The following is a 16,762-nucleotide window of genomic DNA, read 5'->3' as shown; positions in this document are numbered from 1 at the left end:
AGTGTTGCAGGAATTGTGAAAATAAAAATGCCAGATTTATTGAAGAAACTGTACTGATGGATTGCTAGATCACGTTTATTTCTTGTGTTTCCTGGACAGTTACGTGGAGTTGTTTCATCATTTGTACATTGTCTGTGCAGTGGTGAGTTCAGCACGTCTTATGTGGCCTGTGTGAGTTCAGCACATCAGGATGTGGCCTGTGTGGAGAACCCTCTGTGTCAACACATTCATGTTGTCCAGCTTTTGCTGCATCTCTAAATTCCATATTGTGTTGCTGTGCAAATGTACTTCTGTGTTACAGGTGTAGGCAGTATCAGGAGCACTCTGATATTTCTGTTAGTTTATATACATGCCAGAAAATAGGATTTGCATCCATAGAAGTCACAGAGAGAAACAGGCATTGTGGGCACAGAAGGGTTTTTTGGTTGTTGTTTTAATTTTACCCTAGATGTGGAGCCAGCTGTGAATGGTGCTCAGCAGCCTGTGTGTGTACTGAAATTGTGACTGGATTTTCTGAATTACAGAAACACTGTCTTAACACAATGCTGCCTCATACAGTGTTACAGCCTTACTGTATTCTCCAAAATACTTCACATTGCAGGAACTCACATATATATTAGTAATTGTAAATAACTCTAAATTACATATGCCCAGAATATTGAGGGAAAAGCCTGCCTGTGGATTTATTTATTACTCTTTTTTTTTTCTATTACTTTTCCAGTGAGGTCCCCATTTGGCAGCTGCTCTTTGTTGGTCAGTGACCCACCTGCTTCCCAAAGCTAGTGGTGGTTTCCAAGGATGCAGGAGCCATCCCACAGCCCCCTGCTCCACAGCTAATGGATATGTAGCAAGTGTCTGCCAGCAAGATGCTCTGTGGTGTGTTACACATGGAGATTCAGGAGCAGCTCAATACTAGAGGAACAAAGTCCAACTTCTTTATTGCTGAAGCATTTGTGAAACTTCCCTTTTGCTTCCAATAAATGTTTTTCATGGTTCAATACTGTTACACTGTCAGCAGAAATTATCTCTTGGAAGAAGTCTGAAAAGGAAAAAGGCAGATAATTCACAAATTTAGAGCTTGAATTTAGTCCCCGTGTCAGCTGTGTTACTGCAAACATAAAACGTTTGCAGCACACTTTTACTGGGTCATGCTTGCACAGTCCAGGTATTTGATTTCTCTTATTGCATTTTCTTTCTTTTCCACTGCTTTTGCCACTTCCACTTCCTCCCTTCAGTGCCCAGGGACAGAAAAGCTTTGGCTTTGGCAGAGCTGGGGACTGGTAGCCAGCTTGGCTGGGGGTGCTTGGTGCCGCCCTCGTGGCACCCCTCTGGTTTTTGTAAGGAGCTGGGTTTGAATGCAGTGCCCATTTTCTGCAACAAACAGTAGGTTACACTTTCAAAGCAACTTGTTTTTTTTAACTTCCCATCCTCTTTGCCATCTGTCAGTAAATTTTGGTACACAGTCTGTTAGGATTTGCTGATAAAGGTTTTATTAAGATTTATTTAATGGGATTTTCAATCTACCACTCTTTAATCCATGCTGGAAAAAAATATTAAATAGTGACAATCCATAGCTGCCTTGTAACTAAATCACGTTCACTTAGCCCAGGAATAGCCCAGGAAAGAATGATTTCTGAAGAACTTCTGTCTCACAAGAGCTTAGTAGTTGTCTTGTTTATTATCTTGCTGTGGTTAAAATTGCCACAGTAGGGGGGGAAAAGAAAAAAAAAATTGTTAATGCAGTTGTTTGTGTGGCTTGCCCTAGATATTATTCTTATCATTTTTTCATCTTTTTTTTTTTCCCTCCTAATGAGCAGAAGCAACTGTGAAAGGAAAAAATGCTGGAAACAAACAATACAACTACAAATAAAAAGAATTCTTTTCATGTGATGCAAGTCAAGGGAAAATCCTAGCTCAATATGCTCTGGCTTCTTGACACTCAAGGTGTGATCAGAGATTACTTATCATCCACAGGAGAGTGGGAAGCAAGTTAATTAAAATTTTCCACCCTTTCAGTGAATGAAATGTCTCCCAGTTTGAGATGCATTGTTTGAACACTTCTTTTTCAGGAGAGCTCTGGCACGGTTTTTTTCTACTTCTTCTACTGGTGTTCAAATCCAATATTTGCTAGTTAGAAAAGAGCATTGCAGTTTTATTTGAGGGAATGGTGTGCTTGAAATTTCATTTCTATTGTCTCTAATAATAGTAGATAAAATAATTACTGTATTAAATGTAAAACGAATACAAGATTACTCTTTTCCTCTGCACCCATCCCCCAGTATGTTTGTTTAGAAGCATTTTTGCTTTAGAAAGCATTTAATATGACACCAATTAAAGGTCTGTATAACTGTGACTCCTGCTGGCACACAAATTCCAGCCGTAGGATAGAGTTACAGCCGATGATTCAGGAGGGGGAGGGAGAAATAATTTCATGTGGTCTTAAAAAAAACTTCAATTATCTGTATTTGCAAGTCAGGAGTTTGAAGCCCATGTGGATTAACCTGTTTATTTTGGAGTGACTCCTTCCTCTTGTCTGTCATCTTCAAACTCAGCCAATTATTGGGAATAGTCTATTCCCCAAGGACCTGGAGATGAGGTGTAGTGTCTGACTCCAGTGAAGGGGAGTTGGATGGAGTTGTTAAAGGGCTTGAGGAGCTCAGAGGAGGGAACACCTCTGCATCATGTACACACCTCCTGCCTCCAGACAGCCCAGCAGGCACACTGGGGTGTTGGGTACCAGCACATGGGAAAAATGAGACGTCATCTTTTTGTAACAACTCTGTAGAACTCTTTAAATAGGTTGATTTTTTTTTAAACTGCCAGATTTAAAAAAAAGAAAAAAAAAGTTTTTTAGGCCTAATTGACTTAAATTTATTTTCTGGTAACTTTACCCTTTTGAATGTGCTTCCCTTCTGTGCCACTGGGTTGGGAAATACACCATCATCTGCTGCAGATGATGCTTCATCCTGACAAGTCAGACAGGTCCAAAGCCAGCCCTGTCTCACTGCTCAGAGCCTGCAGGGACAGGGGGCTGTGGCAGGAGTGATGGCATGTCCCTGAAACAGTTTGGCTTCTACAGCAGCCAAATGAGCTCTGCGTGGTATTGATGTCCTTCCTCATTGCCATAATCTCCCTCTGATTTCTGACATTTGTTGCACATCCTGATGCAAGAAGAAGGTTCTTCCTGCTAATCACCCACCTCAGGCAATGAATTCAAAATAGAAATCCTCTTTACAACACAAGATGTTCCTCAGGGCACAGACAAGCTCTGCTGTGCCAGACTTTCCTGATCTGCTTCCCTCCTCTAAATGAGTGAGCTCCTTTTGGTTTTTCCTCTGCAAACACTGTTTGATGGAGGGAATGTTTTAGACAAGTCCTTTTATGTGGCACCTCATGAAGAGCTTGTGATGGTGGATGCTCTGACCTTACTCTTAATCATCATGTTGCATATTTTCATGTTTATTTTTTGCAGGCATTGTTGACCAATCTCATAAATCTCAGCATGTTATTAATACATCTTTTTGAGGCATTACAGCTGAAAGGCATCTAGATACATCATGATTTTTTTATTACCCTTGGACACTCTATTTTAAAAACTGGAAAGAGTGCACAAATAGCCCTCTTCCAGAGGGAAATGGGAGTCAAAGGAGAGAGACTCTGAATCTACCACAATCCCAGCTTCAGGATGAGTTTGACTGCTCCAGTGGACACAAGTTAAGGGCCATGTGGTATTGCCCCCCTCTTGCAGAGTGTCTCATTCCTCTCCCAGAGTCACAAATCCAGTTTGTACAGGGTGATGTTTTAATGTAGCACTTCCTCTCTAAGCCCCCACAAGCCTCTGTACAAAGTAACATTAGTAGTGTTCTCTTGCAGGCACTTTCTGGGGTAGAGATTTTAACATTTTCCTTTTAAGCAGGACTGATACAGCTTCTTCAGCTATTTGCACTTGTAGTCATGATCGGGTTTTTAATAGGTATAGTCAGGCAGCCATTCAGTTATAAAGATATAAGTGACCTAAATTACATTTGTTAGAAGAAAGGAACAGCTGAGATTGGAATTCACTAAAATACCTTGAAATAACTACAGAAGGATTTGGATTAGTTCTGATCAAATGACTATTTCATTACTGTGGAATAAATGGATTTTTTGGAGCTGCAAAACTATTGTGCCTTCCCCAGTGTTGCGAATTGGCAGTTAAAACTCCTTTCGCGCACGTGAAACCAGTATAAGTGCCTGAGCTTTTTGGCAAATGTAATTGTTATTCCAATCAAATTTAGTTATATTTGTAGAGACTAGTAGTTACCATTTGTCTTCTTTGTGTTTATTAAAATTAAAAAACAGTAAATATGCTGTAGCATCTATTCATTAAATTACTGCAGTCTTGGCAATTAGACACCTCACTGGAATAATCTTTGTTGAAACCACCAGTGGTTCTTTCTGTGTGGATTGCAAGGTCTGCCATTAGTTGAAAGGGAAAGAGCAAGGCTCTGCTGGGTAAATGTGCAGCAGGAGCCAGACTCCTGCACTGAAAGGCAAAGCTTTTCGTCTCGCCCACAGATTTCCTGATTCAAAATAGGAAGGCAGCAATGCTTATTTGTGAGCGATAAAAGGCACAGGCTCATACTTATGTTTTTTTGTTGCTGTTGTTCGCTATTTTCCTTTTGATCCATCATGGTAGAGTAACACGACTGATTTCAGTGCAGATATTCAGGGTTAACTGAAGCTTAGACAAGTGCAGAATCTGAGCAAAGCACTTCTGTCATTTTTTAACTACTTGAACATAATTTTTCTCGGGAGGAGATAATTGATAACATACAATGAATTTATCCTGTTCAGATCTGGAACGATCTAAAGCTAGATGGATGAGTCAGGCAGTGTAAGAACAAGATCACAGATGTTTACCATTTTAAACAAACCCCTTTAACAGTTTGGGATGTATGGGCGGTCGATCATTTGTCTCATGTTTTAGAACATTTTCCTTCCTGCCTAGCTGAACATAAAACATGACCCACTTTGGTGCAAAACCCCATTTTCCCTCTGAGAAAACACACACATATATTTTTTTCTTGGGGTTTGGTTTTTTTTTTTTTTGGAGTCAAGCTGAATGTGGCACTCCAAGTGCTAATGCCAACTGTTGCTTTTCCTTCCCCAGGGAGTTGAAGTGCAGACAGATTACGTTCCGCTGCTGAATTCCCTTGCCATGTACGGCTGGCAGCTGACGTGTGTGCTCCCCACTCCCATTGTGAAGACAAACAGGTAGGGAGGGGTGGGTGCTGCCTTTTGGCCAGGGAAGTTGCTGTACAGGCACCACAGTCTGCACAAGCAATTCCCTGTGCAGTCAGTGTGGGTTTCCTTGCACAGCCTGCTGCAGCTGTTCTCGGGGTTTTCCGCGCCTCACGAGCCACATGGGGCAGGAAGCACATGTCTGGTGGGCAGAAAGATGCAAGGTGGCAATGTGGTTTCTGCATGAATTTTCTGGGTGTTTCTGCAGCTCTGTAAACTCTGCTACGGTAAAATTCCTGCTCTGGCTCTTCCAGTAACATCCTTTAGAGCAAAGACAAAATGTGTGATAATGTTTGGAGTGAGATGTTGTCTAGCTGAAGAAAAGTAATTTTATTCTTAATAGATGTCTTTCTAATGCTGCTGATACAGTCTAGCTGAGCAGAACCCTGTGAGATTAGTGTGTCACTGCTCGAGTAGCCTTGTGTGCAGATATAATAATTCTGTGGTCTACTTTGCTATTATTTATATTCTGAGTTTTTAAATATAAATGCAAATCACTTAAAAATATTCTTCCTAACTGGTGAAAAACAATCATACCACTTGTTAATCATGAAGATGGTGCTTTCTGAATTTTCACTGGTCAGGAATATATTTATTTGTATATATACACCAATATAATCAGTTGTGATTTTTTTATCTTAATTAATATGCCCAGCTCTTTATGAGATTTGGATGAAGACTACTCCTACACATAAAAACCTACAAAGTAAAAGGCCATCTGTGTTGAGGGAGAAACTGTATTTAAGTTTTACATAAATATTCATTCATAAGAATGAATAGAAAATCAGAGTTATGATTTGTAATCCCTGACTCTTAAAAGATATACATAAAAATAAAAATTTCTTTCAGCTTTCTGTATCCTGCTAATACCTTGAGTAACAGAGGTCAGTGCAGAAGGGCACCCACCTGGTGGTTGTTCCTCCTGCCATGCTGCAGACCTACAGGGAGCACCCAGCCCCATTCCAGATCAGTGCCCCTGGAGGGAGGGAAGGAACACTCTGGTGTTGCTGAGACACCGGGGCACTGGAGCTCTTGGGTTTCTTCCTTTTTGTTCCAAACAATTTATTCTGTGTTTGCACACTAATGCTAAAACATTCCACAAAACTGTGTCATAGGCTGACAGGCTCTATCAGTCTGAACATTCCCCTCTCCCTGCCCCCCCAAATACCAGGCTGCTCAGAGACAACAGGGACAGGCAATGTGAGGATCATTCTTCATTTTGTTCTTCTTTGACCTGCAGAAATAAGTGACTGAGATGGATTTTCGCTTTGAATGATGCTGGATGTGAATTTAATTCATTCTCAGGAGTGTGCATTTGTTTCTTTTCAGGGAGGGGAATTTATCTACAAAGCAAATTGTATTTCTTCAGAGACCTTCTTTGCCCCAGAAAGCAAAGAAGAAAGAATCTAAGGTAAATAACCTTGAGTTTCTGGTTTCTTTGGGTTTTGCTGGTGGTATTTTTATATTGAAATTGATTTCCCTTAGAAACAAAATGGCCTATTCAATGTTTCTGTGATACAGTAGCAAGACAGAAGGAATGGAACTGTTCAAATGAAAGAAACAAAAAATGCTCAAATGATGTCAAAGCTCCTAGGTTTCATTCTCTGATGAACTCACAGCAGTGTAAGAAATATAGATTTTTCTTCATGTAAACCAGCCATATAACTCCATTTAGACCTAAAATTCTTTGATGTTCGGGGCCTGTAAGGTGGAACCAACACTATTTTCTCTCACCCATTTCCTGTATTTTCTGTTTAAACTGCTCTCTCATTCTGTCTCTCTCTCTCTCTCTCTGTTTTGGTAGAACCTGGCACAATGTAGGCCTGATCTTGGCAGGTGTTTCTGATGTGTGAATATTAATGGATTCTGCTGTAATTTAACCAAGACAAGCCTCTAGAATCCAGCTAAATTATCCAAAGGCATAGCTGACAGCTAATGATGTATGGATGTGGATGCATGTATGTATTCCCACATCCAGTTTTAAACACATAGCTGTGTGAACCCCTGCCCAAACCTGTCATGCCGTACAGCTGGAGAGAGAAATACAGGGACTGGAAACAGAAAGCGATTGCCTTCCTACAGTGGTCAAATTTGCCTTGCCCTTTCAGGATGCAAGGGATCAGAAAATCCAGATGAAGTATGGACAAGACCTCTGGAACCATGTGTCAGTAAGGTTGCTGACTAATGCAGCCTTGTTTTTGTTCTGGCTCTGTGGGCTTTGGTGCTGCCAGCCCAATGTCACCTGCAGGAGCGGGTGCTTGAGGCCATGCAGAGCTGAGCTGCAGCAGGAGATGGGAAATGCTGAGCAGAGCTGAGCACCAAGAGCATTTTACCCAACAGTTTAGATAATTGCAGGTAGCTTTCATCTATGAAGCCCTCACTGTTTTGGAGCCTGGTTCTGTGAAAGTTGTCTTTTTGATACAGTGCAGACCAGGGGAGTGTTTGAACTGACTGAAGCAGGAGAGAACTGCTGGGAGTGTGACTGATTTAGGATTTACCCTCTCTCATTAGCAAAGCTGGAGCCCAGAATACTGTGTGAACTTGTTACAAAGCCCACTTTCCTTGTTTTCTCTCTTTGTTTTCAGGTGATTAAAGGGATCTTGGGATGAGTGTTAGAGTGCCTGTATTTGGTCATTCTTTTCCTACCACTGTGTGTGGTTTTAGTGGAAGGGATGGGAGCCCATATGTGGTTGTTCATCCTCAAATAGAGAAAGAAATATGATGCTGATTTCTTGTATTATAATAACACATACATACCATCCAGATGACTTGAAACTTTGTTTAAGTTTTTTTCATTCCAGGTTATAAAAACTTACTTAACAATGTCTGGTTGACAAAACAAAGGACTCACTCGTTGGCATTGTTAAATATACAGGCATATTTGAGGGCAAGAATCACTACAGCACATTTTCATACCAAAGGTCAGGGAAGGATGACATACCTTGATTATAGTTCTGTAAAGGGATGTAGGACTGGTTCAACGTCCCTAAGTGGTTGTTGTGTCACATCAAAGATGCCAACCCAAGCATTTGATCAAAAGTTGTTGAATATTCTGCACGTACAACATCCAAGGCTCTCAGGGATTTTTTTAAACTTAAGCTAAGGCATGTTTAAAATGTTTATAGATAACCCTCAGAGGAGGGGAAATAGGATGATAACGTTAAAAGGATATTGCATTGATGGAAAATGTTCTGTCCTATCTTTGCACATCAATGAACTGCTGTTCAAGGTAGTCAGACAAACAGAAAAGGAAAAATGCAAGGAGTGGTACAACTTCTCTCTTTAGTGGAAAGTACTCCTATTACTGTAATATTCAATTAGTAATTGTGTTCATTCACTTTGTACAAAACTGATGCTTATTTCAGCAGAAACTGGCTGAATGCATTTTTGTGAAATAACGGTGTAAGTACCTGACTTGAGTACACATACACACACTCACAAAGCCTCCTACAGCTGGATCTTTATCACATTTAGGGCCCTGCTCTTACCTTCTGTCAATGAGAGCTTTGAGTTAAGTGGAGTAGTGGATGCCCAGCCACTTCTGCAAATCAAAGAGGAAAAAACTCAGGTGTCTGAATTTTAAGCAGCTGAGCTCTAGAACTGAGATGTTATCGTTCCTCTTTCTCTAAACTGCAGTGCTATTGAAGTGAAAGATAACTTCCTTTAAGTAAAACCGAGAAGAGTTTTGTGAAAGCCAGTTTCTTTCTTTTTTTTTCCCCTTCTGCTTTTGCACTAAGTTCTGGCTACCAGGAGGAAAGAACATTGTTCCAGCTTTGTAATCTAATAAGTTTTGAATGGCTTCTTGATTAAGGAATAAATAGCTAGATCAAAAATTTATGAATACAAAATCTTTTGGCCAACTTCAGCACAGACCCAGTTTCACTGGAGAAAATGGCTTTTTTGAACATGGCTGGGTTTGCTGAATGTCCTGATGAGATTATTTATGCCATCCAAATACTGGCTCCTAACCCATTCCTGAGCTTCCATCAGCAACTGACACTGCTGAAAAAATGGCTGTGCACATTCAGAGCAAGCTTGTGTAGGATGGCTTAGCTGTGGCTTGGAACCATAGAGCAAGTCCAGAAGAGGCCTTGAAGTTGGTAAGGGGACTGGAGCACCTCTCCTCTGAAGACAAGCTGAGAAAGTCCGGGCTGTTCAGCTTGGAGAAGAGAAGGTTGCATGGAGACCTCACAGCAGCCTTCCAGTATCTGAAGGGAGCCTGCAGGGAAGTTGCAAAGGGACTCTTTGCCAGAAAGTGTAGTGATAGGACAAGGGGTAATGGCTTCAAACTGAAAGAGGGAAGGTTTAGATTAGATGGTAGAAAGAAATTCTTTACTGTGAGGGTGGTAAGACACTGGCACAGGTTGCCCAGAGAAGTTGTGGGTGCCCCACCCCCTGACAGTGTTGAAGGTCAGGTTGGATGCAACTTGGAGCAAACATGGTCTTTAGGAGGAGTCTCTGCCCGTGGCAGGGTAGTTGGAACTAGATTACCTTTAAGGTCCTTCCAGTCCAAGCCATTCTATGATTCTACAACTCTGTGGTCTGGCTTTCCTTCCAGAAAGCTTGATTTATTTTTTGACAAATGAGGCAGATATAATAGTGACACATTTGTCACCCTTTATATATGTTATACCTGTCAAGTTAGTATTTCAAGGTACTGCTCGTTCCCTTTTTGTTTCTTAATAGTAGTTAAAGCAGTTCTGAAATGGTGGCTGTGGCAAGTCCTGTGGAAGTGCTGCAAGTAGCAGCCTCATGCTTTCTCATCAAATGACATTCCTACAGATGGTTCAGAATGTTTTACTGTTTGGGTATGGTCATGGGTGTGGTGTTAGTTCTGCTGTTAACCTGGTGAAAAACACTGGAATAATGCCATGGGATTGCTTCTTCTGTCTGCACTTAGCCAGCTTTGCATACCCTTCCCTTCCACACAGCGTAGAGAGGAACCTACCAGGCACAACAGCAGAAGCAGAAAGCATTGAGCTCTCCTTCCTTTCTGAAACAGAGATATCTGTGTGGGCAGAAATCATCTTATGCCATCTGATTTGGTCAGGCTACTTCTTTTTATCTTGGGGTTTTCTGGTCAAATTCAAATTTAGTTTTTGAATTAAAACTAACTCATCAAAACATGTTTACTCAGGAAAGTAAATGTCCGTGTGAGACTGCCTCTAATGGTCTTTAACATTTGGATCCCTTCTTTGTAGTTTCACTGGAGGTTCTCCAAAGAAGACATGCACAACAGAAAAATGAAGAATTCCACAAAGGCTAAATTAAGCACTAGGGAGAAGCAAAGGGCACAGGAGAAGCAGGAATTTGAAGTCACAGAGAACACGAGAAACTTAGAAGCACAAATCTCAAGAGCGGCCAAGCCTGATCCGGAGCAGCAGCTAGATGATGTCATAGACTTGGGAGAGGAGGTAGCCAGGACCGACAGCGGTGCCCCCCACGACGGGGCGTCAGCAGAGACGTGTCCTGCCAGCTGTGACACTGGTGACAGTGCTGGGCAGGCCTGCCCCAGCCTGAGTGTGCCCGGCTGCCCCGCGGGGGAGGCCGCGGAGGGCGGGGGCTGCGCGCCAGGGCCGGACGGCTGCAGTGGCACTGATGGGGCAGCGCTGGACGTGGACTGCTCCTGTGAATGAGAACGACTTTCAGGAACCCTGTGAGAGGCCGATACTTTGCCAAGATAAAAGAACAGATTTTGATAATCCCCACCACTAACTCCATTGCTCAACTCAGCATTTCTTTCGCATATCTTTGACTTACTTTGCTCCTTAGCACTCTGGTATCTTAATGTTTTGAGTATCTGCAGGGCCCAGATTTTTCAACTCACAGAAACTGCAAAATTCCTTTCACTGTACGTCGTGGGAAATGCTCTCCTGGAGCTTTACACTTTAAATTAAAAAGTAGGGAGGGACAGAAATCATACCTTTTTCCATGACCAACCTTAGCAAGCTAGCTTTGAGCCTGGGTCAGGGCAAGTGTTCCGTTCAGTCAGATTTTACTGTGTAGTACTTTCTTGTCCATGTAGCTTTTCTGGAGAAGTTATTGTGCCAGATGTTATTTTGTGACTAGGCTTGTAGTGTCATAAAAATGATATTTGGACTTCAAGAGGTTGAAACTGGGGTTGGAAAGCTTAGATAAGATGGCTGTTATCTATATCTTTCTCCAGGAGCACACTCACTGATGATACTCTCTTCTGAATTTTATTAACCCTTACAGATCTTTAAGCAATAAGCAAATCGTGTACCTGTTCAGGCACAGGGGGTAAGCAAACCCCCTGGTGAATTTGTGAGGTGGATGATTGCAGTACAGAATGCAATTTCCTATTTGGTCTTTGCCAATCAACAGTTCATTAGTAGCTGTGGGGGCTTCAGAAGACAGAAAAGCAGGAAACGAAAAGGCAGGTAAAAAGTACTTCTGTCAGTGGTTATCCTCACTGAAAAGGGAATTAGATGTTACCTCCTGACCTTTTCCAGGTGGTTTAGCACCACTTCCTCACTGTTACGAAATACCTTGTGGTAAAGAACTAAAATTGTACACAGTGGTCCGTGGCCAACAAATGTCAGTAAATGACCTTCCAAAATGAAAATACCTTAACAGACCATTTTCTGTGGTACAAGTAACCATGTTCTGGGACTGATACCTAAGGGAATTCTGTAAAATTACCAACATTTTTATGTTTCAAGCTACATAAAAATATTTACAAGTGAATGTACATGTAATATAGTTTCTGTGCCAATGTTCTCCAAGTACTTCAGTATTTTTACAAATGTAGGAAGGAGTGGTTTCTCTCTTCTTAACCACCTTCATCCTTATTTAGAAGTGGTCAAGTAATCTGATAACAAGATGAGAAAAACATTGTAAATTCCCCAGCTTTTGTTGTCTTAAAGCAAGAGGTAGAGCTCCGTGATTTGCTGTTTTTTCCCTTGACTGATTTGTGCTTGATAATTTTCCTTAGTCTTCAAATCAAAATGCTTTAAAAAGGACTATTGGAGCGGTCCACAACAGACTATGTTCTGTATCAGACATGCACCTAGAGTGGTTCAAAAGCACCTTTCATGCCTAAAAATTACTCAGTTGGCAGAACATTGCAGAGAAGGGAAAAATTACATAACTTAAATATTCATTTAATTGGGATGAAAGCACTCAAGTTTAAACCATTTGATTTCACACACACAAAGCACAGTGGTATAGTTTTGTCATTGATTAAAGAGTGTTATATTTTGAATTCAGCGGTTTAACCACAGGACTGTAAGTAACTTCAATTTCTGATGCTATTTTTCAATTGTTTCATTTGGTATTTTAAGATTACACTGGGGTTCCAATAGCCTCAAAAATAGGTTGCTGCAGTTGTTCTGCTTAAATACAAGGTCTCTGCTCTGTACAATTTTAAGTTCCTGTTTGCAGATTTTTTTAGCATAAGATCCTTTTACTGATGGTTTCTATCCCAAGGACCAGCTTTGTATTATCTTGTTTAAAAAGTCACAATATTTAATGAACGTTTTGCTAGTAGAAAGTGTTGTAGTAGAAAGACCTCTCCAAATACTTTTTAATAGAAAACGTTTATTGGATTGCAGTTTGACCTTGTTTAACTGAATCCCAACTGCTTACAAAACTAAAGAGAAATAAAGGTCATGAGGAGATTCCTTATTTGTGGTGTTTGCACAAATGCCAATTGTTCATCCCCAAAAGGAGGAACTCAATTCTCAAAGTGGTGATGAGGAGAAGCTCCTTACTACTGAATTAGCAGTAGTTACTGGTGCTGCAGAACTGGCTACTTGGTTTTCCTTTCCCAACAGAGCAGGGAAGAGCCTGTGGGGAAGTTGCACTTGTTTAAGTGAAGGCTTGATTTAAAACTGTTCCTGTACAAGCTGGGTTACGTTTGGGAGGAATTGAAGAGAACTTGAATGTTTTTTCACATTCAAAAGGGCAGCTGCTTTGGGGTTTATAATTTCATAATCAGTTCCAAGTTGTGATTTTGAATTACTCTGAGCTGGTTCAGCTGTCTGAAGTTGTGTGCATGCTTGCACCGTGCCCCCATCCCAAGGAGAGTGAGAGAGCCTAAATCATCTTTCAGACAGATGATCCAGATGTGATGAGGGCTGGGGAGGGCAGGTCTGTGGTGCAGCAGCAAGGCTCCACAGCTGTTACCTGCATTTTATTTCAGCTGCCTTTGCCATTTTGGGCTGGAAAAGCAGGACCACCAGAGTGGCCAGGTGATTGAAAGACAACAGTCAGCAAGTGGTCATCTGAACAAGCCACCAGCTGTTAGGCTGGAGAAGTTCAAAGGAGAAAATCCAGCTCAGGCATTGGAATGGGCTGCTCAGGGTGGTGGTGGTGAGGCAAATGGTGGAGGTGGAGTCACTGTCCCTGGAGGCATCACATCACTGGGTGAGGCAAATGAGGAATGTCAAAGAGGGGATGAATTAAATGAAAGATGGAAAAGGATTTTTAAATTGCAACAAAGAGTGGGGAGCAGGGGCAGAGGGGTACAACTATGATGGGCAGGGTGCCCAAACTCTTGAAGCATCATAATGAAAATAGGTATGTTAAGAGGGGTGAAGTGCACAAACGATGGGACTGGTACTTCAGCTTGCATTATGGCTTTGATTATTGGATCTGTGCACTTGAAAACAGTATATATGAAATAGCCCAAAGGAGCTTTAATATATGTATGGAAATGAAGCTAAGTATAAAACAATATACCCATTTCTCCCTAATTTGACTTCTCTGTCAGCCTCGATTTCTGAGGTGAACAGAGGAAGGAAGGGGCTCTGCATTTAGATAGATACCCTACTTTTTCTCTGTAGTTGCTGTGACTCTACATTTGCCTCAGGGAGCCAATTATAGGGCAGAAATGAAGCATCATCAGCCTTTCATGCAGGAATTTCATCCTCCCAGAACTGAAGAGTATAAGAAGAGCAGATACTAATTTCTTGCTGATAAATGTTTCTCAAAAGTATGAGAAATGCCAGCGAACGACACGCCTATGAATTGTAGTTGCAGGCACAATTCATATGTCTCTGAGGCTGTTAGTGAAGATGTGCCCTTGCCTTTAAAAGGTGATCCTTGCCAAAGCCTCCCTCCTCAGGAAGGTGCCTGTGGTGCTGGATGTGGCAGCTGACTCTAATCAGTACCTTACCTATGCACTGAAGGGGGAAAAAAGGCTTTTCCATTTTAAGTGCTTTCTGTTACTCACAAAAGCGCCCTACTAACTAAAATGATCTAATGATAACTGAATAGCCACTCTTTTTCCAGCTAATTGATGCAAGTACTATAGGAATATTTGATACTCATTGTACCGGATGAGCACACGGCAAACTGGTATAATACATGTCACAGGAAGAAGAGAAAGTCTAACAAGGCTGCAACACCAGGTAACTCACAAACCATGTTCTTAAGTTTAAATATGAATGTATAGATGGATACATGTCTCACTGCTCATCCCTTATTGCAAAAAAAAAAGTTTTCAGTCTATTTTTTCTCCTTCTACTTTTTCTCCATCAGCTCTTTAACTGATGGCACAAGTGTAAGAGGAATAAACATTTTCCACAATGACAAGATTCACCGAAATGATGAGAGTATTTCTCCAACTCAGTAGCAGCTGAACAGCAGGGGCTGCTCTCTCTAAATGTGATATTGGCCTGCACTGTTCCCACCAGTGCAGGCCAATATCACATTTATTGAATTGCTTGTAGACCATGTGTTTATATGGGTTAATGTTTCTGGGATGTTATTTTTATCTTCAATTACAGCAGAGTCAGATGCAATAACAGACTTTAAGGTGAAACTGACATCTCACTAAAAGACCAGGAAACTCTTTAGAAAGAGGCTTCCAAAGATTCTGAAGTGTCAACAGGAAAAGGCTGTGGAGGAAGGGGACGTCAACAACTTTTCTGATTTCTTGGCTTAGAAATGGCATTTATTACAAGGTAAGAAAGGACTTCTTGCTACAGTACCAGAGCTTACTACTATTTGGGGGGGCAGGGGGTATGACATAATTGTTCTTGCCCGTGTTTCGGGGCAGTGTTTGTGTGTGTTTCATCCTGCTCTCCGAGTGGGTGAGCCCACACAATTACCGAGATGTGTCCTTGCCCCACAGCACTCAGGCTGAGTGTAACAGGGGATGACAGAAGGAGGTTAGAGGGAAAAGAAGATGATGACAGAAGCAAAGGGTTTCAAAATGCCTTTTGTTAAATGGACATTTTGGTGCAGGTCTGAGGAAGGTTTGTGAAAGAGATGTAATTTGGGCTGCAGAAAGCCTCTGCATTAAGGGAAGAAAACAGTATACCAGTTTATAATTCATGACATGATTTAGAAGTCATAAGAAAAACAACATTTAAAGGCTTCTCAGAATCTTTTTATCATGACACTGTTAAAACACAGACGAGCCTAGTGCGTGGCTATTTTAGGGCACCAGTACTTCCTGATAGCAATGGATTGCACGTTCCTAGGAAAGCCCTGCTTCTTTCAAGCATCAAGCTCTGACATGTCAGCTGCGATCTCTGTGAACACAAAACCCCCTGGGTGTTATTTTTTGTGACGAGCACGCTGTCCTATTTACATTCTAGAGTGAACAAACAAGGAAGCATTCATTGAAATAGGGGTACTCAGAAGGAATCTTCCTCTCATTTGAGGAGGAGGGATTGGATGAGACATCCCCTCTGGGCCTGCAGTGGCTACACAGGGGGCCAGCAATGGCAGCTGGCAGTGGCACTGCATGGAACAGAAGCACAGACCTAAGCGTAGGCAGCAGAAGGCACAAACTTGGGGGCAAAGCCTCATCACAGTACTGTCCCCAAGAGGCAACTTTTAAAGGTCCATCAATCGGATTCACCCCTCCAGATGGAAAATTGAGCCTGTCCTTAAGTTCTGTGTGTGCTGAGTGGCAGCAGGTATGGCCTGTTCCCTTCAATACCTAGGAAGAACTGGCATTATTTCATTTGTTTATCAGCTCCTGACACAGTCCCAGCTGTGTGCTGCTCCTGCAAGGCCTGGCCTTTCCCAGCAGGGCTGCCTCTCTGCAGTCTGAGGATGAGGTGCACATGGATGTAAGCAGCCCCCAGGCTGTACAATGTACCAGACTGATAAAAAGAGGGTACAACTGGAGTATGCTGCAGCTGAAATGACTTCTTGGGAAAGAGCTACAGCTGGGCTTGAGGCCTTCTTAGCCAGCCACAGGGACATTATGCTTGAAAAACAAAGTGCTTCACACCAAGGCAAGTGCAGCAAGCTGGGAACTGGCTGGTGGTTCAGTGTCTCTGCAACCCCTATTTATGGCAGAGCAGGGAGACACTGATGGCAAGGAACGTGCTGCATTACCTAGACTGCTATGTCTGAAACATGTAACTGAAGGAAAGGAGCCACTAACAAAGGGAAGGCCTTATCCATTTGACATTTTTACTAATTCAATATGAATTTAGTATTTTTGATACTGTTCCTGACTGAGGTCTTCAAGTGTACAGGATGAATCTCTGCCACT

General features: G+C 41.9%; 1 protein-coding gene across 3 annotated transcripts in view; it reads left to right on the top strand.

Annotated features, from left to right (window-relative positions):
- Positions 1 to 12,930, top strand: part of RFTN1 (raftlin, lipid raft linker 1) — a 96,003-nt gene extending 83,073 nt beyond the window's left edge. For all 3 annotated transcript variants that reach the window (XM_054647513.2, XM_077176490.1, XM_077176493.1), the window contains 3 exons: positions 5,153 to 5,256; positions 6,613 to 6,694; positions 10,485 to 12,930. In XM_054647513.2, the coding sequence (XP_054503488.2) occupies positions 5,153 to 5,256; positions 6,613 to 6,694; positions 10,485 to 10,919 (621 nt within the window). In that variant the 3' untranslated portion in view covers positions 10,920 to 12,930. The remainder of the gene's footprint in view (positions 1 to 5,152; positions 5,257 to 6,612; positions 6,695 to 10,484) is intronic.
- The last annotated feature ends 3,832 nt before the right edge of the window (positions 12,931 to 16,762 follow it).

The sequence above is a fragment of the Agelaius phoeniceus genome, chromosome 1 (assembly GCF_051311805.1).
Source record: "Agelaius phoeniceus isolate bAgePho1 chromosome 1, bAgePho1.hap1, whole genome shotgun sequence".
NCBI classification, from domain to species: Eukaryota; Metazoa; Chordata; class Aves; order Passeriformes; family Icteridae; genus Agelaius; species Agelaius phoeniceus.
Note: the sequence above shows the minus strand (reverse complement) of the source record. Positions and strands in the feature narration are given on the sequence as shown.